The sequence below is a fragment of the Mus musculus genome, chromosome 9, assembly GCF_000001635.26.
Source record: "Mus musculus strain C57BL/6J chromosome 9, GRCm38.p6 C57BL/6J".
Lineage (NCBI taxonomy): Eukaryota > Metazoa > Chordata > Mammalia > Rodentia > Muridae > Mus > Mus musculus.
Genome location: NC_000075.6, coordinates 113,800,575 through 113,824,682, shown reverse-complemented (window position 1 = coordinate 113,824,682; position 24,108 = coordinate 113,800,575). Strand labels below are relative to the sequence as shown.

Genomic DNA, 24,108 nt, shown 5'->3' with positions numbered 1-24,108 from the left:
GCAGTGGTAAGAGGAAAACTCAGAGCCCTGAGTGCCTCCAAAAAGAAACTAGAGAGAGCATACACTAGCAGTCTGACAGCACACCTAGAAGCTCTAGAATGAAAGGAAGTAAATTCACCCAAGAGGAGTAGACAGCAGGAAATAATCAAACTCAGGGCTGAAATCAACCAAGTGGAAACAAAAAGAACTATTCAAAGAATCAACCAAACCAGGAGCTGGTTCTTTGAGAAAATCAACAAACCCTTAGCCAGACTAACTAGAGGGCACAGGGACAGCATCCTAATTAACAAAATCAGAAATGAAAAAGAAGACATAGCAACAGGTCCTGAGATCCTGCAACAGTGGTAGGTTTACAAACTTAAAGTTGAAAACATACAAAGTTTAATAAAAAACATACTTTGGAGCGCCTAGGAATAAACCAACCAAGTCAACCTACAGTAGAAACAAAGGGCGCACTGTCGAGTTTATGTCGACCTAAAACAAAAGCTAGATGGGCCTAAGAGGAAAAGCCTCTACAGGATGGGGTTGAAGGTGAATTAGTAGGAAATTTTCATAGCGATTGAAGTAGAGGAGCTCAGCCCATTGTTGTTGGTGGTGGTGGTCCTGGAAGCCATAAGAAAGCAGGCTGAGCAAGCCATGAGGACGGCCAGCAAGTTGCACTTCTTACCCTCTGCATCAGCTCCTGTCTCCGGTTCCTTCTCTCTGCTTAGGTTGATGCTCTGACTTCCCTCAGGGATGGAGTTTTAAGCTAAAATAAATCCTTCCCTCCCCAGCTTGCTTCTGATCATGGTGTTTTATCACAGTAATACAAAAAGGTATTGGCCATTTAAAGCACACAAATAAACAAAGATAAACTTTATATTCATGACAGGAAAACCTGTCACCATATAGATGTCCAGTCTGCCCATGTACAGCAGTAATAACCAGGCTCAAAAAAGGGGATTTTCCAAACTGACTAAAAACTACTTAGATGAGCAGTAAGTCAAGAACTATTCAGAAAGTCCTGCAGAAAAGAAATTGAATATATTATCTATCAAATGTAAAATCTTAAGAACTAAAATAATTGTGATTAATGAGTTGTGGTGCAGGGATAGATCAAGTAAAGAATAAAATGGAAAGTTCAAAATGCACCTATACATTTACAAAATATTTAAATATGACAACTGTATCTGTTTATTTTCTACTAATTTGACAACATGCCTGAGACTGGGAACATCGGGAAGAAAGCTGTGCAGACAAAGGAAGCACTCAAAGCGGCAAGGTATGAATGTAGATAGATTTTGGCCCAAGCTTACTCTTTATGTGGGCCATGAAAATTAATCCCTTATAAGAGGAGCACCCTCAGTGACCTAAACATCTCACACTGGGCCCTGTTCTTCGAGGTTACATGCCATTTCTTCATAATGTCACCCTAAGGAGCAAGTCTGCATCACATGGACCACTGGCAGACAAAACCATACACAAAAACCATAGCAAAGAAACCTGGATTCAGCTAAGCACAGTGCGTGAGGCCTGTGATCCCAGCACTAGGGAGGCAGAGGCTGTAAGAGCAGAGAAGTTCAAGACAAGCCTGATCTATATAGTCAGGACAGGCAAGATTACTATGACACCTATCGAATAAGTAAACAAATAACAAAAAGTGAAAAAAGTGGGGAAAGTACAGCTTATTCACTAATGTCCCAGAATTTAACGATGCTAACGGAGTATGCAGCTGAAAAAAAAAAACAAAAAAACATTTATCAAGTAGAAAAATGACAGTTGAGAACCATGCCTTTAATCCCAGCACTGAAGCAGGTGAAGCTCGGTGAGTTTGCAGTCATGGCAGCTATACAGCAAGCTCCAGACCAGTCAAGGCTACAGAATGAGTCCTCCCATAAAAAACAAACAAACAAACAAACAAACAAAAAAAAAAAACGAGGCAAAACAACATCAAAAGTTACAGTAGACACTGACTCTGTGAATATGCAGATATCTAGTCAATGCAAATATTCAAGTACATGTTCTATATAAATCTATAGACACTGAAAAGAGTAAACAAAACTACAGAGCTTGCTAACAAAAAAAATAATGAAGAAGAAAAATATTTCAAGCTGAAATTCACAAGTAAGCAAGGGACAGAAATGACTAAGCCCACCAGAGGCAACTCAGGATCTGCTGAAGGTGTCCCCCAAGACCATAATTAAGTGGTGATTAAAAGGTGGAAGTACCCTCCAAAGATTGGTGGGCAAAGGAAAAGAAGAAACAAAAAGGCTCCAGAGAGATAAAATGATCATTCCAGATGCAGAAGGAGAACTCTGGCACTGCATGTAGCTATGCATTTCCACAGACCAACAGAAGAGGGCCAGTTTAAATGAGCAAAGCTTCATTCCAAACGCAGAATACACATCATGCAGGAAAATCCAAAATAGCATCTACACAGACAGAATAAAAAAGAAAGTGAAGAAAGAAGCTTTTCTGATGATAAAAGTAACTGACTGAAAAACAAAGTCCAAACATTAAGAGGAAAAGAACCATAAGCAGCAATAGAAATTCAACAGAATACACAGCCATTGCAGGAAAGAACAGCAAAGCAGTGGGCAAGCTCAGAGCACATATACAAGACTTTAAAAGGCATCTAACTACAGTCAGATAAGACACTGTAAAGGAAAAGGCAAACTCGCCTGGAATGAAGTCACCAGCTATCTGAGAGAGAACAAACACATCCTCGCTCTGAAGGCAAAGCTAACGCTACTTTGGAATTTTCGTAGGACACTTGGAGAGAGCTAGGCATGTATGTTAGAAGTCAATTTTTATAAAATAAAAAGGCTATAGAAACAAATGAAATAACATCACATAGAAGTCAGAAAATACTTGGGGCAATGCAAAAGACAACTGTAAGGCTTTAAAATATCAATGTCCCAGAGATATAATTGGTTATGTGACTATTTTAGATAATATCACAAAAGTTTCTTATGTTCAACAATCATACTGTGGTCATAATTGAGCATGCTTTCTAACTCTAAAGAGATGCATATTAATAACTAGGGGTGAAATGTCATGTCATGTTTTTGTACACAAAAGCATAGCTGTGAAAATCTATCTGAAGACAAGACAAAGGAATATGGGGAATTACTGGTTATACATACAAGTGATAAGTGTTTACTATTTACCAACTGTGCTACATGTAAAAATTCTTTGTAATAAAAATTATGGAAAATCAAGTTGGGCAAAGTTTGAGGCCGAGATATGTGCAGATGCCTACTGTGTTCCCCACATTCAGACTACGGTCTTTAAGAGATGGCCTTTGGGAGAAGGGGCAAGGTAAGCTGCTTTGATGAGACTTCCCTTTATAAGAGGGAAAGAGACCTGGACACTGTTGGCATGTGGTGTAACCTACAGCAGAAGACCTTCAGCACATGCCAGTAGCAAATTCAATATCCCTTTAAAAGAGAAAGTAAGACTAGCCGGGCGTGGTGGCACACGCCTTTAATCCCAGCACTCGGGAGGCAAAGGCAGGCGGATTTCTGAGTTCGAGGCCAGCCTTGTCTACAGAGTGAGTTCCAGGACAGACAGGGCCACACAGAGAAACCCTGTCTCAAAAAAAAAACAAAAAAGAGAAAGAAAAAAAAAGGGAGAGAGAGAAAGTAAGTCTCTACTCTCTATAAATTATCCAGTCTAAGGCATACTGTTAAAGTAGCAGAAACAGTCTAAGAAAAGATATTGAAGTGGAGGCAACAGCTTCCATTCTTAATACTGAAAAATATATTCATTAATGAAGAGAGAATCTAATTTTAGGACCTACATAATAAAAAGGACTGACACCACAGAAGGACAGAGAACACACAGCAGTTATTTCAGACTGGTGACACTACTGAGGCAAGACAGTATTCAAGGTTTTGAAAGACTATTTAAAACTGTATGTAGTGTATGAGTGTGTACAAATGTGTGCAAGGGCCCTCCTCAGGGACTGGAGGCATTGGATGTTACAGGTACTTGTGAACAGCCCAGTGTGAATGCTGAGAACCAAATATGGTTGCTCTTCAAGAGCAGTTCACGCTCTTAACTGCTGAGCATCTCTCTCCAGCCCCTCAAATTTAATTATATTGTTTATTGTAGGAATTGCCATGATTTTTATATTTAAAATGAAACAATGTGTTCAAGTTTTTATCATTGGCAAGCAACATAAAAATTTTTTTAAAAAGACTAAGTTGAAAGGAAAAAAATTAATTCAGAATATGCACATTATAAAAATAATATTCAAGAATTCAACTTCATTAGGATGTACACAAATATAAATATAAGCTTGGGATTGCAGCCATTATTATAAACTTCTATTTACATGGATCAACTACAATGAGGCTAAGAAAGTCTCACACAGGCAGTTTTTCTTAAAGATATGTTTATCTTTCTAAGGCAGAACTAGAATAGATTTGTGTCTATAAAGCTTTACAATGTTCTAACACATCATTTCCCATCAAAAAGAACAGAGAAGTTCAGCATAGAAGGACTCAAATGCTACCAGTAACAATCTCTGGGTCACGAGGTCATGAGCAGGCACTCTAGTGTCTTTCTAAGTTTAAAACCTTAAGCTGGAGGCTGGAGGTACAGTTTGTTGGTGGAGGTACTGCCTAGCATGCAGAGCCCTAGGTCCCATCATCCTCAGCTGGGTGCAGTGGCATGCACCTGCAGTCCTAGCGCTTAGAGTGTTTGAAGGCAAAAGGATCAGAATTTTAAGATGATCCTCAGATACACAGCCAGTTCAAGGCCAACCTAGGACACAATAGACCCTGTCTCAAAAATATGACCTTGACTTGATCTCTTTTTACAGGGCTTTCAGGACACAGCATGGAGTGGGGCACAGAGAAGCTCCACAGGCAAACGCAGATGGGAAGAATAACTTACAGGTAGAGAATGGGTCTTCAACCCACATACTCAAATATCAACAAAACTGTCATCTTTTTTCCTAGACATTCTGAGTGCCTCAAAAAAATAAATTTTGTACAAAGAAATGTCTTGACAGTTTAAGTTTTTCATAGGAACAAAACAAAACAAAACAAAACAAAACTTCTAACATCAAAAAAGTAACCAGAGTAAAACCTATTCATTCTTCCACATGGTGACAAAACAGGCAACCTGCTACTTACAATAACCTGTTATTTTCTCAAATTACCTTTACCTTGAAGGTATCAGGGTATCAGGGAACTTTTTGATATACACGCATAGACTGGAAGTTCATCAAGATTTTAAGTTGGAATGGTGACTGGCTGATCACTAAGTTCCAAACTTAATAAAAAACCTCTATTTGAGACAAAAAGTAAGAAGTGTATGTGTGAACTTTTCTTTAGGAAATGACCTAGAAAGTGTGCAAAAGGAAGTCTGACAGTGGCACGTCCCCACATTCTCATCGCATCCCGGTTACAACTGTCTATCTTGGGGAAAGCAGGCAACTCTGAGGTTCCATCTATGAACATGAGGTCAGAACGTCCTTCAGATCTCATTAGTGCTAAAATCTCTGAGTCAAACTGATCTTTCCCCATCATCAAGGAAGGAATAAAGAAGGAAAATAAAACCCAAGCACACATACAGAAAGGGTATTTGGGTTTTCTGTTGGATGTTTCTTTGTCAACAGGGTCTCAGCCCAGTCTGGCCTGAAACATAAAACGTAACCTGAACTTCTGAAACTTCCTGAGAGTCAGGGTTACAGGAGGACTGAATTTATTACGTTTATATCTTCATGCATGTGAAGCAAGTATTCCACCAACTGAGCTACATCACAAGGACATGGAGATCTACTAGTAAACTTCTGCATTATAATCAACAACATATGCTTTGAAATTAAGTAAGCGTGAATCCTGTTATGCTTATTATTTAAAAGAAGAAGCAATTCCCCTGCTTCTGTGCTGGGGAGAGGGGATGATCAGCAGCATCTGTAGCGAGTGGGTATTAGAAATGACCAGAGGAGGCCTGGACAGATGGCTCAGAGGTTAGTGGCTGTTCTTCCAGAGGGTCTGAGCCCAAGTCCTAGCAATCACATGGCAGCTCATAACTGTCATAAGCCATCTAGGAGAGGCTAAGGTAGCAGGTGACTTTCCTGGAGGTGGCTCACCATTTCTGCATGGCCAGTGGTGGACGTTCCCTGAGAGGCAACATCCAAAGAGACTTCATCTCAGGACTGCCTCCTGCAGCTGACATGCTTTTCCTGTCATTATTACATAGCCTAAAGACTGTGGGCATTACCCACTCTATTGAGCAAATTTCCTGCAGATCAACATAAAGATGAGCTTTCATGAATTAAGACTGTTTAGATGAATTAATGATTTATAGAATACCTAATTTGATTCAAATAATTTTAGGAAGAAAGTTTTAAGAAATGGTTTTAGTTATTTTGCCAGAAAGATATAATAAAGTTAGAATCAAAAACAGAATGTGCCCATTTCATAGAATAGTAAGTAAAGGGTGTATAATAAGGAATACAATGAGCTTTCACAATGACACTAAAAAGAAATAGGCTTGGGACAAATGTGTGATCAAGTTAAAATATTCATTCTAGGTCAGGTCTACGAATAAAGCACAGGTGTACACTATGATAAAGCAAGGCCATGTGAAACTGTTGCTTTGAACTTATAGTGAGCTTACAGACTGAACTGCTGCTTTGAACTTAACTATCAACATCCTTCATAACCCCTTTTGGGTAACATTTTACCTATGAGGTGATTTTCTAAGAACTTTTGTCTATAAAAAGGCCAGGGAAGAAATAAAGCGATGGCTTGTGAGCTCTGCCCCATCCATCCATCCAAACGTGTGTGTGTGTGTGTGTGTGTGTGTGTGTGTGTGTGTGTGTGTGTGGTATTTGGGGCTCAGCTCCATCCACTAAATGTATATATGTATATGTTTATTTGTCTATATGTACGGATGGAAGTATGTGTGTATGTATGCAAGCATGTATGAATTCTTGTGGAGTTGATTGAGACAGGTAGTCAGGCCCAACCAGAATACATGTGCGTATTCTTAGTAAATGAATTTCTTTCTTTCCTTTTCTTTTTTCTCTGGTACAGGAAAAGTTAACAAGTTCAAGCCTCTCACCTGTCCATCAAGAGTTCCTTGAGCACTACAAATTAAAGCTTTTTTTCTTCTTAATTCCCTTGCTGCTAACAGAAAGAGTTTATTACCAGAAGCCAGCAGCTTTCAGCCTTAGAATAGCAAAGAGTTTTAGACAAAAGAAGAATCGTGAAAGATCAATTTCAACCTCACTGCTGACTCCATATCCCATCTCTGCCTTTCCTCGGAACTTTTTCACTCCAGGCAGGCCACTGGCACATAACCATCTGTAATGAGGTCTGGTGTCCTCTTCTGGCATACAGGCATACATATAGGCAGAACATTTTATAACAAACAAGCAGATAGATAGATAGATAGATAGATAGATAGATAGATAGATAGATAGATAGATAGATAGATAGATTAGACAGGCAGACAGACAAACTTCGTGAGGAGGAGTGGGTGCTGCAGATTTTGAGATGCTGGTACTTCCTAATAAAGAGAATTGAAAGCTAAGGCTACCATTTACTTATTGAGGCAGTTCCAGGCTGGCCTTGCTGTGCTGTGCTCAGGATGGACTCCCACCTATGGAGTGCTGAGATTTGTGTGCTTAAAGCAATTTCAATGTAGTCTTTGATGTTAAAGGAAAACAACACAAACACTTGGCTTACCTGAGGGACTAAGCAAGAAAAGACAAAGGACTTTTGAAAACAGGATTTGTTCAGTTATGTCTCAAAGACAAGTTATTAACCTCAAAATCCAAAGCTAATTATAAACAATAAAATTGCACCATCATCCAATCCTTTTCTTATTTTCAAAACAAACAGTAGCCAAAGCAACTGGTACACGAATAGAGACACTGTAAGTCAGGAAATAAACTTTAAGAAGGCAGTCTCGAAGCCAGGCATGAGTACTGTATGCAGGAAGGTCAGGCTTTCCAGGTCAGCCTTGGCTACGTATCAAGCTGATGGCTAGCCTGGGCTCCAGGCAACCATTAAAAAGAAACAACCCCAAACTAAAAGATACCAAGAAGGATACATTTCAACAAGAAAATACTTAAAGATCTTTACATTTACAAAGTAAAAGTCACAGATTTTTCTTCCTGTGTCCTGTTGGAGTCCTACTTGCTAAGCCCCAAAACAACACATTTGGTCACTATTGGTCACTATTTAGTCACTGTTGGTTATTGTTGAACATCGGGGCACAGGGCCAGCAAAACCCTATTTATCCACAAAAATAAGTGTGTGGCAGCAACAGAAAGATAACTGTTATACTTTTCTGGCTTATTAAATATTCAACTCTATGTAAGTTACTTTATTTCTGCAGACTCAATGCTGTTTATCAATTAAACTAAGAGAATAAAGCACTAAGCTCTTAAATGAAAAGAATATAAGCAATAACATTTCAGAAGAGGTGCAGAAGAGAGGGGAGAAACAGGGATCAAGAGAGCAAGAACCTAACATTCCTTAAGAACCACTTTATCCACATCAAGGTTTATGATCCTTTTGGGGAACTCTGCCGAATTAAAAACAAAAACAACTTAAATTTCCTTGTCTTCTCATCCAGTGAACTTCAGAAACTCACCCCAGTGAGTCAGCAAGTGGAGCACAGCTGTAAGGCTGAGGAAGAGGGATAGAAAGTTCAGGGCCGGCCAGCTTGGGCTTCAGAAGAAGCCTGAGGGACAGGAAGAGACTGGTGGTAATTAGACTTATTTATATTTCTTTTGTTTGCCACAAGTCCTTTTCTTCTACTGCCCTCAAAAATCAGAGGCATTGTGGAATGCTTCAGTAACAGGCACCTGCAAGGCATTACATGGCCACTAAAAAATAATAAATAAATAAATAAATAAATAACAACATCAATAAAGAACTTAGCCATAGGAGGACAATGGAGATATGCTAAAAGATATACATGAAGGAATGACAACATAGTTTATACCTGCAGAAAAAAACTAAAGGCAATCCAAGTATCTAAACATGAATTTTAACTAATTTACTAATTTAATTTAAAAAAATTTTAGCTAATTTAAAACCATAATAAAACAGCATAAAATAATAAGTAGAAAAAGTATACAAAATGATATAATACAAGTAGTGCCAATTTTGTCTTCTTAAGAAAATACAGGTATGTGTGGAAATAACTACACACTAGAGCTAGTGTATGTGACTTCTGTTTGTGACTGTATCTACTACAGCCTGTTCGTGTCCTCAGACACTGGAGCTGGCACCATCTGGATTACTATGCAGAGTTCCGTGAGGGCCAAGGTTCCTTCCAATACAAATGATGCAGTGACTCTAAGAAAACTCCCTACAGCTAATTTAAAACTCAACATGTCTGCCAACACCAGAACGTCTATCTATAGGTAAGTTTTAAAAGAAAGACTGATAGCCAAGAATGCATTAATTTCAGAGCATCAGTATCCTCTGGCCAGGCACGTGTTTCTTAGAACAGCCGCCTGGCATGGCAGTTCAAGCTTGTAACTCACGCACATTAAATTATGATTTGGAGGTCAGCCTGGGTCACGCAACCAAACAGACAATCAAGTGGGCATCGATAACAAGAGAAACAAGAATGAATCTGTGATTGCTGAAGAGTAAGAAGAGGAAAAAGAAGAGAAAGAAGAGTAGGGAGAGTCCCTATCTAGGAGGATGATACATGCCTACCTCACACTATCCTACCTACAAGGACTGCAGACTGCCAACTGCAGGCTAAGGGGATTAAGTCAGTCCTTCAAGAAAAACCTTCTCATATCAGAGAACCATATGGCCTGTGGCAAATAAATTACTCCAGAATTAACTCATAAAACCAGAACTAATTATAAACCACTAGTCGAGATTCATAGGGATGTTAAATATTATGCCAAATAATACACAGATAGTGTAATTCATACATTTTTATTATAGTTTATTTTTAGCAAAGGTTTTGTGGAATTATCACGTTAGAATTCTGTAATTCTGTAATTAAAGATCAGGAAAAACCTCCCCTGTAACGAATGAATACTGCTACTTGTTAGAGAAGAAACCACAGACGAGCACATGCATCTTCCTGAGGACCAGGCTGTGTAACAGAGCACCCTGTGCTATAGTACTTATACTGCACAACACACTTCTGGGTTGCAAAACAACATAAAAACAGCTACCATACTTTCTAATTATATGCTATGTAAGAGTTACAGAAAGGTAAAACGAGTCACACCGGTGCTGCTCATCTTCAGTACTAGCACTCCAGAAGCAGAGGCAGGTGACCTCTGTGAGTTTAAGGCCAGTCTAGTCTACACAGCTAGTGTGAGCCAGCCAGGGCTACATAAAGAAACCTTTTTTTACAGAGAGAGAGAGAGAGAGACAGACAGACAGACAGACAGAGACAGACAGACAGAGATACAGAGAGCGAGCGAGAGAGAAGCACCCCTATATTTTTAATCATATGATTTAGGAAACATGTTTGGATGTGCCGAATTAGAACACAGCTTCTTTCAGAACCATCATAGTAGGAATACAGTTTTTATTTTCCTTTCCTTTTTGTCACTAATCAACTATCACAGACAAAAAGATAAAACACAAAAATTGTCAAGACCTTCACTTTCACATCAATTACTATAAACAAAACATTTGCAAGATATTGTGTGTATGTGCAACTGCACACACATGTCAGTATTTTAAGATGAGTGACCTCTAGAATTCAAATAGGTATTTGTTCTTACAGACTTATTCTGACAGACAGATCCTGCAGAAACTCACACCAGGTAGATATTCATGGATCCTACTGTGTATATGAAAAAAAAAATACCATTAAGAAAAATTAAGGCCAAGCTAGAACAGTTCTAAAAAGCTCAGGATGTGCTGCACCACTGCGTAAAACCTGCTTCCCCACTTTCTTATTTGTTATCATCAAACCCAGATACCATTACCTGAAGCAGGTTTACTTGATCACCATCAGCCAATTCCTGTTGTGACAAGCTACTCAGTGTCTTCAACCATTTTAAATACTGGAGTATTTATTACACCTAGACAACTGTGAAATCATACTCTACATTTCTGCACTTCAAAGCTGTGACAGCTACAATACCCAAAAATGACACAGTCCTGAAATACCACTCCCTTTAAAAGACACACTCCAAAAACACTACTTCTTTGAATCTTTCCTTTAAAAAACTGGCATCTGAAACGAAAGTACCCACGGAAAACACAAATTCATACATGTTCCTATCGGAAGTAACGATCTATAATAGTCATGTTCTAGAAGGCAGACACTTTCTATGCTGCAACACTCTCTCCAGCCCTGCATTTCTGCTGCAGTCATGAATAGCACACTGCTCTGAAGCACTGAGCATCACAATGCATGAAGCATGCACATTGACCTGAAATGCATTTGCATTACCTCCAACCTTAGGGCCACCTGCTGAGCCAGGCTTTCTTGCACTGCTGACAGGATTCCCAGGTGTTTTAGGTGCAGGAACCTTGAAGGCTGAAGCAGCTGACGACGGCCTATTTCCATCCACTGATTCCTCATCATCAAAGCTTTTATCTGCACAAAAGCGTAAGAAAATAAATACTTAAGGAAGCAAGCTTTTTCCATTTTCCATTATGACTCAAAATAAATAAAAGATATGAATAAAATAATTATTTAGGTAAGATACACAATAAAAAAATAAAGACACTTTGAATAAATATTTATATATTGGTTAACACCATATAAAATAACCTCTGTGATTTAAAATAAAAATGGCATATTGTCACATTTCCCACATACAGAGTCAAAACATTAAAGCAAGCATATTAACTTGAGAGCAGTCAAAGCATCTCTTTTTTGCTGCTCATAGAAGCATTTTCTGCCAGCCCCTCCCATAGTCAATCTCCAGCACGCCCTGCCTTATTCCTATACCCAGATTCTGCAACTTACAATCACAGATCCGTTTGCAAATCAGCCGCCTCATTCCTCCGAATTTCCCTCACCCTAGAATAGCTCCTAATAGTTCACATGGCCAAATACAGTAAATTTGATACTAATCAAAGATTCTATCAGAAACAGATAGAAACAACCACAGAACCACCACTGAGGTTTGTGCCGGCATTTTTCTTTCTCTTCCCTGCCCTAGGTGCTGCAACAGCCAATCAGCTGCAAGGTGACATCATCTTATGGCAGCTCCTGCCTCATGAAAGGTAAAAATTCTCCATGCATCTAAAAAATCCTCTATGCACTTACAATGTATCCTCTATAAAAAATGTAAAAGCATTTCATACTAGAGGTTTATAAATCTAGATTTGATTTTTCTTACTACATATGAAAATCCATATAAATAGGACATTAGGTTTTAGGCAGTAATTACGGTGCTGGGTGCTACTGCATCAGAAAGCATGGTAACAGCAGGGCTCGCTGCTGTACATAATTAACTCTGTATGTAACCTCACAATGTGCTGCCTACGGTAGCAACAGAAATGAAAGCAAGCAGTCTCTTCTCTTAAGTGACTCGGAGGCTCCTTCCGGAGTATGCACGGTGACACTGCTATCCTCTCCTCACATACAAGCCCACAGCCTCCAGTCAACTTCTCCCTCCTCCACTCACAAGACAGATGCCATGCACTCTGCTGACAAACCGTTTTCTCTAGGACCCTGCGCAAACCAACCATGGCAAACAAGATGGGTGAGGCAGAGAAGCAGCTTTACCACAGACTTCAGATCAATATGTGACAATTTTCTTCCTGTCCCTTCTGTTCTCACTCTACAAATGCCCACTCATTCTGAATACATGAAGACTCACCACCAATATAACTATTAGATAGGGACAAAGGCAAGACCCCAAAAAATTTAAGATTGTTAATGGGAAAAATAAATAAATAATCTAAAATTACATTCTGTTTCAGCAAATGTTTTGTTAACATCTCTTCTACCCTCAACCTCCCACCCTCAAATTCTTCTAGCTTAAATAAAACATCCCTTTATCATAACACCATTAGGAAGCCAGTATGGAGAAATTAATGAGCTTAAAACTTGTGCTTTATATATAATCACTCTGTTAAGAAATCAGAACAATTCAAAATAAACTTTTTTTTTGTTAACTCTTAAAGACACACACACACACACACACACATGACAGAACAGACACAAAAATCTTACAGAAAGTCAGGCACTGAAAGAGGAGGCAGAAGTTCCCATGGAAACCGTGTTCTCATCCTATACATACAAGCTGAAAAGTCTAAGTGTCCTTACCATTTAAAAAATTAACTCTTAACATTCTCAAGCTACTAGGATTTAAAAAAAATTATAACAAAGCTAAGCATACAAATTCCAAGAAACAAATAATAAATTTTCACAAAGCCAATGTATTAGTATGATCAGTACCCAGCTGTAAAGACTGCCTTCGCCTTGGCTCTTACAAGCACTCTCAGAACCTCTAACTAAACCAGTCAGTCCTGAATCCTCACACAGGAGAGAAGTACAGTATCCACTGTGGCGTCTAATCTCTCTTCACTAGATAAGAAGATATTACTGGAAGGTTCACTCTGCTCCTTACGGCTTTCTGGTAGGAATGTATCACAGCTTACTGGTGCCCATTCATCCCACTGCCCTCAGACATTTCGTTTGCTGAGAGTTTGTAGTTATTATAAAGCTGCGCTCTTAAGGGTAAGTTAAAGGGCTTCATGGATTTCAACATTATTGGCAAGTAGCACACAAATGACAGGTCAAGCATCTCTAAAAATCAAAACTAGGAACTGTTGGAAAATTCAGTGCTTCTTCATAACACAATGCTAAGTTTCAGATATGATACCACTTTGTATTTTGAATTAGGGGATTAGCAATGTTCAGCTAAACAGATTCATAAAAATACTCTAAACGCAAAAAAAGACAAAAATCTGAAAACATTCCTGGTCCCAAGCATTTCAGGTAAGGGATGTTCAACACGTAATTTACTTGAGACCACAGGAAATCACAGCTCCATTTACTAATTTAATATCTATGGCAGAGTTCCTCAAAATGTAGTACTCAGATAAAAGCTTAGCATCGCCTGACGTCTGTTGGAGATGCACTTTAAATGATTATCACACCTATGATTTATGTATTTGTACCCATGTGCAATGGCATTCATATGGAGGTCATATTGGTCCAAGAGACTGAACTCAGGACATCACGCTTAGTAGCACCTTCACCTGCAGAGCCATCTTGACAGGCCCCTAAATTCCAATTCTTGGGTATGAGCCCATTGTGCTGCATCTGAAATTGTGAGGATGCAGTCTGATAGCCCACCTACTAAGATCATCTAATAATCATGTACGAGCCAGTCTTCTATAGCAGAGGTTGGTCAATTTCTCTTTGTAATAAAAAGGGCCACATGGCAAATATAGGCTTTAAGATCTATACACAAATATCCTTTTGTGCAATTGCTCAATTATGACATGATAACAACAAAACAACACACAAACTGTAAAGAAGTGGGTGTGGCTTTGCTTCAGTGTCATGGATAGCCAGGATTTGCCCATAAGCAACAATTTGCCAATTCCTGGTCTAGGGTAAAAACTAAAAGAGTAAATGTATAATTAAAAATGAAAGAAAGAAAAACTATAGAAACATTAGATCAAATAAATATAGAGGGATTTAGAAATTTAAAAACAGATATAATAGGAAATAATTTATATTTTGTACATATTTTATAAATATGAGAATTCAGCTTCCTGTATACTGAAGTACCAAGAACCATTTTTGCATTTTAAAATAATTTAACATGTGTTATTCTTTGAAGCAGTAGATCTCAACATGGAATTTTTTTTTCATTCCACTGCCCATTAACATGAGATCAATTAGGCACAAATAGTCACTGAACAAATCTATCTCACTGCCCACTTAGAAAAAGTTAATTTTTAAAAATAATTTCTTGGTGATTAACTTTTGAGTTCTTTATATATTTTGGTTATTAGCCTCTGTCAGAGGTGGGTTAGTGAAGACTTTTTTCCCAGTCAGTAGGTTGCCGATTTGTCTTATCAACTATGCCCTTTGCCTTACAGAAGCTTTCCGGTTTCTTGAGGTCCCATTTATCAATTCTTGATCTTAGAGCATGAGCTACTGGAGTTCTGTTTAGGAAATTTCCCCCTGTGCCTATGAGTTCAAGGCTCTTTCCCACTTTCTCTTCTATTAGATTCAGTGCATCTGGTTTTATGTTGAGGTCCCTGATCCACTTGGACTTGAGCTTTGTGCAAGGTGACAAATATGGGTCTAGTTTCATTCTTCTACATACAGACAGCCAGTTAGACCAGCACCATTTATTGAAGATGCTTTCCTTTTTCCATTGTATGTTTTTGGCATCTTTCTCAAAGATCAAGTGATGGTTAAGTGTGTGGCTTTATTTCTGGGTCTTCAAGTCTATTCCATTGATCAACATGTCTGTCTCTGTATCAGTACCATGCAGTTTTATCAACATGCCTGTCTCTGTATCAGTACCATGCAGTTTTATCACTATTGCTCTGTAGTAAAGCCTGAGGTCAGGCATGGTTAAGAACTGTTTTCACTATTCTGGGTTTTCTGTCTTTCCAGATGAATTTGAGAATTGGTCTTTCCATGTTTCTAAAGAATTGTGTTAGGATTTTGCTGGGGATTGCATTGAATCTGTAGATTGCCTTTGGTAGGATGGCCATTTTTACTATGTTAATTCTGCCAATCTAAGAGCATGGGAGATCTCTCCAATTTCTGAGATCTTTGATTTCTTTCTTGAGAGACTTGACGTTATTGTCATACTGGTCTTTCACTTGTTTGGTTAGAGTTACCCCAAGATATTTTATACAATTTGTGGCTATTGTGAAGGGAATTGTCTTGCTAATTTCTCAGTCTGTTTATCCTTTGTATAAAGGAAAGCTACTAATTTATTTTAGTTAATTTTATTATATCCAGCCACTTTGTTGAAGTTGTTTATCAGCTGGAAAAATGGGGTATAAAACTAAATTGAGAATTCACAACTGAGGAATCTCGAATGGCTGAGAAACACCTAAAGTAATGTTCAAAGTCCTTAGTGATCAGAGAAATACAAATCAATGACCCTGAGATTCCACCTTACACCAGTCAGAATGGCTAAGATCAAAACTTCATGTGACAACACATGTTGGAGAGGATATAGAGAAAGAGGAATACTCCTCCACTGCTGGTGGGATTGCAAACTGGTACAACCACTCTGGAAATCAATCTGAAGGTTCCTCAGAAAATTGGAAATAGATCTTCCTGAAGACCCAGCTATACTACTCCTGGGAATATACTCAAAAGATGCCCCACCATGCCACAGGGGCCCCTGTTCCACTATGTTCATAGTGGCCATATTTGTGATAGCCAGAAGCTGGAAACAACCTAGATGTCCCACAAGAGAAGAATGGATACAGAAAATGTGGTTCATTTACACAATGGAATACTACTCAACTATTAAGAATGAGGTCAAACTGACTTTTACAGGCAAATGGGTGGAACTAGAAAATATCATCCTGAGTGAGGTAACTCAGACCCAAAAGGACATGCATGGTATGCACTCACTAATAAATGGATATTAGCAAAGAAAGAAAGAAAGAAAGAGAGAGAGAGAGAGAGAGAGAGAGAGAGAGAGAGAGAAAGAACCCATACAGAATACACCAGATACAGTCCACAGAATTCAAAAGGCTCAACAAGCTGAAGTGCCCAAGTGAGGATACCTCAGTCCCACTTGGGAGAGAGAAGAAAGCAATCACAAGTGGGGAGGGATAGAGGGAGGGACTTAGGAGGGAATGTGGACAGGGTGGCGGGGCAGTGGGACAGTGGCGGAGAGGGGGGGGGAACCTGATCTGATATTGAATGAGGGAAAAGGACAAGGCCCCTGAAGGCCAGCAGAAAGAATGGAAACAGGCAACCTCAGAAGGTAGAGATTGGGAGGACCCTCCAAAATGCACCAGAGACCTGGGAGGTGAGAGACTGCCTAGGGAGGGACCTTTGATGAGGTGCCTGACAGTGGGGAGAGGGAATGTGTGGAGCCCACCTCCAGCAGGAAGACAGGACATTTATGGGGTTGCCATCCCAGTCACACCTCTAGCCTATAATTGTTTCTGTCTGAAAGAATTACAGGGATGGCAATGAAGCCTGGGTAGAAGAAAGTCCAGCAACAAGTCCAAAGTGGGATCCTGCTCAAGGGGAGGTCCCAGGGCCTGACACTATTACTGAGGCTATGGAGTGCTCACAAAAAGGGATCTATCATGACTGCCCTCCAAGGGACCCAACAAGCAGCTGAAAGAGTCAGATGCAGTTATTTGCACCCAACCAATGGACAGAAGCAGCTGACCCCAGTTGTTGAGTTGGGGAAGGCTGAAAGAAGCTGAGAAGAAGGGCAATTCTGTAGGAGAACCAGCGGTCTTGGTTAATCTGGACCCCTGAGATCTTTCAAACACTAGACCAGCTGATATGGGGCCCCTAAGGCACATACAGTAGAGGACTTCCAGGTCTGTGTTCATTCAGAGATGAAGCACCTAACCCTCAAGAGACTGGAGGACCCAGGGAGTTTAGAGGTCAGGTGGGGTGGGGGTGGGGGCATCCATGTGGAGATGGAGTGGGGTGGGGAGGAGGTGTGGGATGTAGAGCAGTTGGAGGGTGGGGAGGGTCAGGGAATGGAATATGGAGTGTAAAAAATGAATTACAAATAAAAATAAATTAAAAAATAATTTCTTTTTTTGGAGAGGGTGTAACTCAACTTTTTTCTTGTGTTTATATCAATAAAGAGACTAGAAATATGGGCAGTGGTGGTGCACGCCTTTAATCCCCGAACTTGGGAGGCAGAGACAGGCAGATTTCTGAGTTCGAGGCCAACCTGGTCTACAGAGTGAGTTCCAGGACATCCAGGGCTACACAGGGAAACCCTGTCTCGAAAAACCAAAAATAAAAAACAAACAAGAGACTAGAAATATAGCTTAGCAGTTAAGAGCACAGAATGATCTTCCAGAGGACCAGGGTTCAGTTCCCAGCACTGACATTAAGGCTTACAGCTGCCTATAACTCCAGTTCAGGAGGATCTGACGCCCTCTTCTGGCATCTTCAGGTACTGAGCACATGTGATGCCCAGACACATATGTAGGAAAAACACCCATACACGTAAAATAAAAATAAATCTTAAAAGCAAAATAAAAACTACATAAAGGGCTGGACAGATGACCCTGTAAGTGCTTACTGCTTTTGCACAGGACCCAAGTTCAGTTCCCAGTCCCAACATTAGGCAACTCACAACTAACTCTAAGTATAGCTCCTGAGAATCCAGATCACTCTTGGTGCCCTCACTGGCAGTCGCACTCGTGTGCACACACACACCTTCATACAGACATGCACATGTACATGTAACTAAAGTAAAAAATCTGAAAAAACTACATCAAATTATTCTATTGTAGTGTTATTTAATATATAATTATAAAATAGTTTCTAAATCTGCCGGTATTTTCCTTAAATTTAAATGAACTAAACTGTATAAGCAAAGGCTGCCTGGATAGATTTTGTTAACTGAGATATGTGATAAGATATAAATCAGCTTTTACCTGGGTTTCACAAGACCTCAAATTAACAGACTGAGAAGGCAGACCACAGGAGGACAAGGCAGGAGGGGGGATAGACCACAGGAGGACAAGGCAGAGAGGGAGTAGGTAACATTCAACTCAAAGTAGCAATCCTAGATAAAGGTGATAATGGGGGCAATTCAACAGGGGGGGGGGGAATAAAAACTCTGAATATTTACAAACCTGGAAACAGAGCTTCAAATATACAAAATAAAAGCTGAGGGTTAGGAATCAGCTCAGTAGGAGAACAGCTATGTGGCAAGTTCAAGGCCCTATGTCTGATTCCCAGTACCAGAAACAAACAAACAAAACCAAAAACAAACAAAAGGAAAGCCTTCAAAAACAAGGAAAAAGAGAAAAATCAGCTTTTACCTGGGTTTCACAAGACCTCAAATTAACCCTGTTTTATAATCAGTGTACAGGTTCCGAGTGCTCTGGGTCTGTCCATGCACCTCCTGCCTAGAATGAGTCTACATCTCTGTCAAACTGCCATGTCTTTATCTGTCATCTTCATAAAGTTTTCTCTGGGTAAACTGTAAACTCCCAACAGCCTAATAGATACTCTAATTGTTCCATGCTCCCCACTTCCCCCTTTTTCTGGCATGTGTCATTGCTGTTTACCTGCCCCTCCTACTAGAACACATGACCAATGAAGGCAGGACCATTGCAGTTTTGCCCATTGGTCAACATGTGCATCAATGTCTGGATGAGCATATTACACAGAACTAAGACTTTCAGTCTCTACTAAAAGTATTACTAAGTTATCTGAAGAAATATTCCAGAGGCAAACAACTGCACTCACTGGGTAAGATTTCTGGTTTTTAAAAATCTTAACAGCAAACAATGATTGACAACAAGAAAGCACAGACTAGACCGAGCACGCCAAAGCTTCTACTCTATCATATGGTAAAAGAAGGTCAAACCCATGTGACACACAGGCAGAGCTCAGCACACCAAGCGAGAACTCATGGGCTAAGGGGAACCACAAGTCAATGTTTCTCTTATTGTCTATTTTTTTTTCCAAACTTTTTTTCAAAAGAGAACCAATCACCTGGGGGACAGGGGCCTGAGTCAAGTGCGTGCTATCTATACAAGTGTAGGACCTGGATTTTTTTTTGGGGGGGGGGGGGTTCGAGACAGGGTTTCTCTGTGTAGTCCTGGCTGTCCTGGAACTCACTCTGTAAACCAGACTGGCCTCGAACTCAGAAATCCGCCTGCCTCTGCCTCCCAAGTGCTGGGATCAAAGGCGTGCGCCACCACGCCCGGCAGGACCTGAATTCTAATCCCTAGTACCCACATAAAACTGGGTGAAGTAGCATATACATCTATCAGCCCAATGTTCCTATGGGAGCTGGTCTGGCCTATGCAGCAGGCAAAGTGGAAGCAAAGGACTGAAGTCCAAGGTTGTTTTCTGCTCCCACCCCCATGTGGGCTCATTAGCATGTGCTCACACACCCCTACACCATCTAAAATGAATAAAGGTAGGGAAGGGTAAGGAAGAGAGGAGAGGGAAAGGGACAGAAAAAAACAAAAAAAAAACAAAAAAACAAAAAACAAACAAACAAACAAAAAAAAAAAAACCCAGAAAAGTGAATCAAATCGAATGCTTCTGTGGGCTGTTCTAAGAGCAAACACAAAGTTCCTAGGAGCAGGCAAAGGTATCCATGATGATAAGAACTAACATCTGTGCAGGACCAAGTAGCTATCTATCTGTATGATGGAAAAGGAGACAAGATGGAGACATCAACAGAATGAAGGAAAGGAGACGGAGAAGAGATCGAAATAGAGGAAGAAACAAGACATCACAGCAAGAACAAGTATAAACAAATAATAGGAACAGGTAGACTTAAAATGCTCCATTTCTATAGGAGACAGAGATATATGTTTGCCTACAAGGAAAACGCGAAAAGAACTGTGAGGGGCAGAAAATTATTTAAAAAGATATTCCAACTAAGTAGAACTTCTACAGATAAAAATATAGTAGCCAAAACTTAAATTCAGGAAACAGGGCTAACAGGAGACTTAACAGAGCTCAAGGGATAATTAGTAAGACAATTCAGAAGACACTGTCTGGTATATGCGAAGTAGGCCTTCCAGTACTCACAGAATAGGAAAGAATGTGTGACCACAGAAAGCAAACTGGAAACCCTGACTCTGCCAGCAGCTTCATTCTTAAACCAGTGTGTCACAAAGAGGCTGAAGCAGAAAGCTGACATTAAACAGGACTAGAGTGTGGGACACACAAGTTGAGCAGATGCAGTGCTGTCTGCATGACAAAGATTAAAGGTAAAGAGATGGAAATGGGACACATCAACAAAGATGGAGGAGGAAGAGGGGACAGAAACAGACAGGTGGGGAGATGAAGGGAGACATCACGGGGCAAGGACTGTGAAGTGAAGGGATTGAAAGAGCTCTGCAGTCTGGGATCTGGTTCCACAAGTTTTCAAAGTTTTGAATTAATTTTTTTAATGTCAATTCTCTAGTTAGAAGAAGCTCTTTATACAATTATATTTAGATGCATTCATAAATAAGAAACACTAATTTGTGTTTTATTACTTAAGTGAGAGAGGACGAAGGATGACCAGACTAGAAATAGCAATAAAGTTTTATTTCTCAAAAAAAAATCTGATACAAACTGTGGCAAAGCATGAACATTTCCCACATCTAGAAGGTAGGTATAAGGAAATCTGTCTTGTGTGCATGACTCTGCTACGGTCACTATGCTGCATAATAAAATAATTTTAAAGGTAAAAAAAAAAAAAAACCTTCTTAAATTCCTAGGTGTAACAAAAAAATTAATCTCTCTCTCTCTCTCTCTCTCTCTCTCTCTCTCTCTCTCTCTCTCTCTCACACACACACACACACACACACACACACACAGTTGAACCAAAGGGCAAGAAAAGTGAATAGTTTAGTAGGAATTAGGCTGTGTGGCCTGAACAAGACTTAGCCAAACAATAAACTGAATTGTTTTTCTGATTTGGTTCAGGCAGAAAGAGAAAGATGTAAACAGAAGAGGGAGAAGAAGTCAAGGAAAAGGTGGACTACAGGAGGAGTGGAGGAAGTCAGACAAAAGGAAAATATAGGAAAGGAAGGAAGGAAGGAAGGAAGACGGCAGAGGAGAAGAACCAGATCACTGACAGAAGGAGCCCAAGCTTCCTCTGCAGGGGAGCACTGTTCTGCTGGGCTGTAAGCCCACTCCCAGGCCCAGAGCTAAGAAAGCTCTGAAAAGCAGGCTTTGTCTGGGCTTTTCTTGTTCAGTTTCTCTGTGTGCCTGGTGATCCTAGAACTCACTCTCTATCTAAGTGCTAGGGTTAGGGCGTGTGCCCTCACCACAGGTTCCGAGTGGGTTCTGTAACATTCACATTTACATCAGAGAGCAGGTCTGACCTCACTGATGAGATCATTACCACACAGGCCAGGTAGGGTTAAACATGTGATACATAAAACTGGCTTTAAAGTTTTGCTCTGAATTGGGTACAAAGGCAAAAATATTATGCATGAATTGAAATCTACCTTCAAGTTTAGATTTTTAATAGACATGTAAAGAAGACAGTCTATATGAAAAACGGGCATTTAGTTCTGGTAGCTCTATAAAACTGACAGCAACGGGAAGGGTGAGTACTTCACAAATATAAACAACCTTAAAAGAAAACATCACAAAATTTGGATCTAAGCTTAGCTACCTCTGTTTAACACAAACCGGTGCTTGAAGACAAGTTTCTTCACTCTTGGATGTTTTAGAATCCTTAATACAAATGCTCGGTTTTACTAATGAATATTTTCAGTACACAGATACAGATATTTTTCTAATTGTTATTAGATAGTAAGTAAAACAGGGTTGCTCCATAAGCATTAAATATCTGTCAATAGGCTGTTTGTTACTTCTCTGTTTTTATGTTTTATTGGCAAAACATATCCTGTGATGGGGCTGGAGAGACGATGACCCAGCAGTTAAGAGCATTGGCTGTACTTCCAGGGGACCAGGATTCCATTCCCAACACCCCAAGGCTCCTTGCAACCATCTGTAGTAACTCCAGTTCCAGGGGATCTAACACCCTCTTCCGGCCTCTGCGGTTACTGCATGTACTGGATGCAGATGTACACACTCAGGCAAAGCACATGTACATGCGCGCGCACACACACACACACACACACACACACACACACACACCCCTCCTATGCCACTTGCTATATTTTCCTTAGTTTTTTCAGCGTCAGAGACTTTTAAAGGTAAACATCTGGGCTAGCAGCATAGCAATGTGGTTTCGTCATTCATGACAACTTGTTTGGAAGAACTTGCTGGAACACTGACTCTGCTTACACCACACTAAGTTGTTGGATACAGTATCTTATCTCCTGAAATTCTGTTCTTGTGGCTTTAGGCATTCGATATGGAATTATCAAGACTCAGAGTCCTTGGCCTAAGCCTTCCAGACATCTCAGCTGCTGCCTAGGGTGACCATGTTTGTCTTTTAATTTCATTTGGTGGCAAAATCTAAACTAACCTAAACTCAGTTTATGGCAAAACATAATGAAACAAACATGAGTCTATTTGTTCTCTGTCCTTTTTATTCTACTCTGTGTAAATGTGCACACATTGACAAAAATTAAGACTATGCGTGGTTACAGCTATGCGTGGTTACAGGGCTCTACTGCCTTACACCTGAAAGGCTTGTTACATAACATATGAAATGAGTAAAAGGTACCTCAAGGTTTCATAATCTTTTTTTTTAATCTGGGTCTCACCATGTACACTAGACTGGCCTCAAATTTATAATCTTACTGCCTCCATGTCCCACATCCTGGAGTCACCGGTGTATGCAATTGACACAGTTTTCCCAGGATTTCCAGTAAGAATTTATACATCTTTTTTTAAAAACTTTAATCAAACTCATATATACACACACTATGCTGTTTTTTCTTTAACTGAAGGCAGACCACAATTTCAAATGACTTTTAAACTTTTTTCTTTATGTTTAGTACAATACACGTACTCCATAGTAACTACATCTAATACATAAAACACACACAAAAAAATGTTACATTTCACAAGGCAAAAAGAACAAGGAAAAAAAAAACACGTACATAGGTCTCACAGTATTAATTTTGTGTGGGTTTTTTTCAGTAAAACTAGTTCAATATGAACTCTCACGATCAGGGATTTACATACCAGAAACACACTCTACTCCATATTAACTAGTTTCTTAAACCAAAGTTCCTCTTTCACTTGATGCTATATCCTTCCTTATTCTAATTAAAACAACAAGCAACAGGACTTTGGATTTCAGGGCTGTTATACTCTTGTATAGCCAGTGAGGTCCAATGAGCATGGTCCTTACCTAATGGTGAATTATCAAGAGGGTTAGTAGACTGCTACAACATATAACTATACTACTCGTGTCCATATAATTCTACTGATCATGAGGAAACTCACAGGATGCTCTTTTGTCTCTCCTCTGTCCCCATAGGTTCCTCCTGTAAGTCTCTGCGTTGGTAACTCCTGTTTAACCCAATCACTGTGTGTCTAAAAGTCTTCTCTCCACTTCACAGCTCT

The 24,108-nt window shown here is 39.7% G+C and overlaps 1 protein-coding gene across 33 annotated transcripts in view; it reads right to left on the bottom strand.

Moving 5' to 3' along the window:
- The window catches only part of Clasp2 (CLIP associating protein 2), a 179,621-nt gene that overhangs the window by 95,015 nt on the left and 60,498 nt on the right, over window positions 1–24,108 (bottom strand). For 26 of the 33 annotated variants that reach the window (XR_379881.4, XM_006512384.4, XM_006512385.4 and 23 more), the window contains one exon: window positions 11,395–11,541. Coding sequence is in view for 31 of the 33 variants with exons in the window: in XM_006512384.4 (XP_006512447.1) it covers window positions 11,395–11,541 (147 nt within the window). In the remaining 2 variants the exon portion in view is untranslated. Of the gene's footprint in view, window positions 1–11,394; window positions 11,542–11,916; window positions 14,145–24,108 lie in introns of those variants that run through there. The other 7 variants (NM_001286601.1, NM_001286600.1, NM_001286602.1 and 4 more) reach the window with 3 other exon arrangements.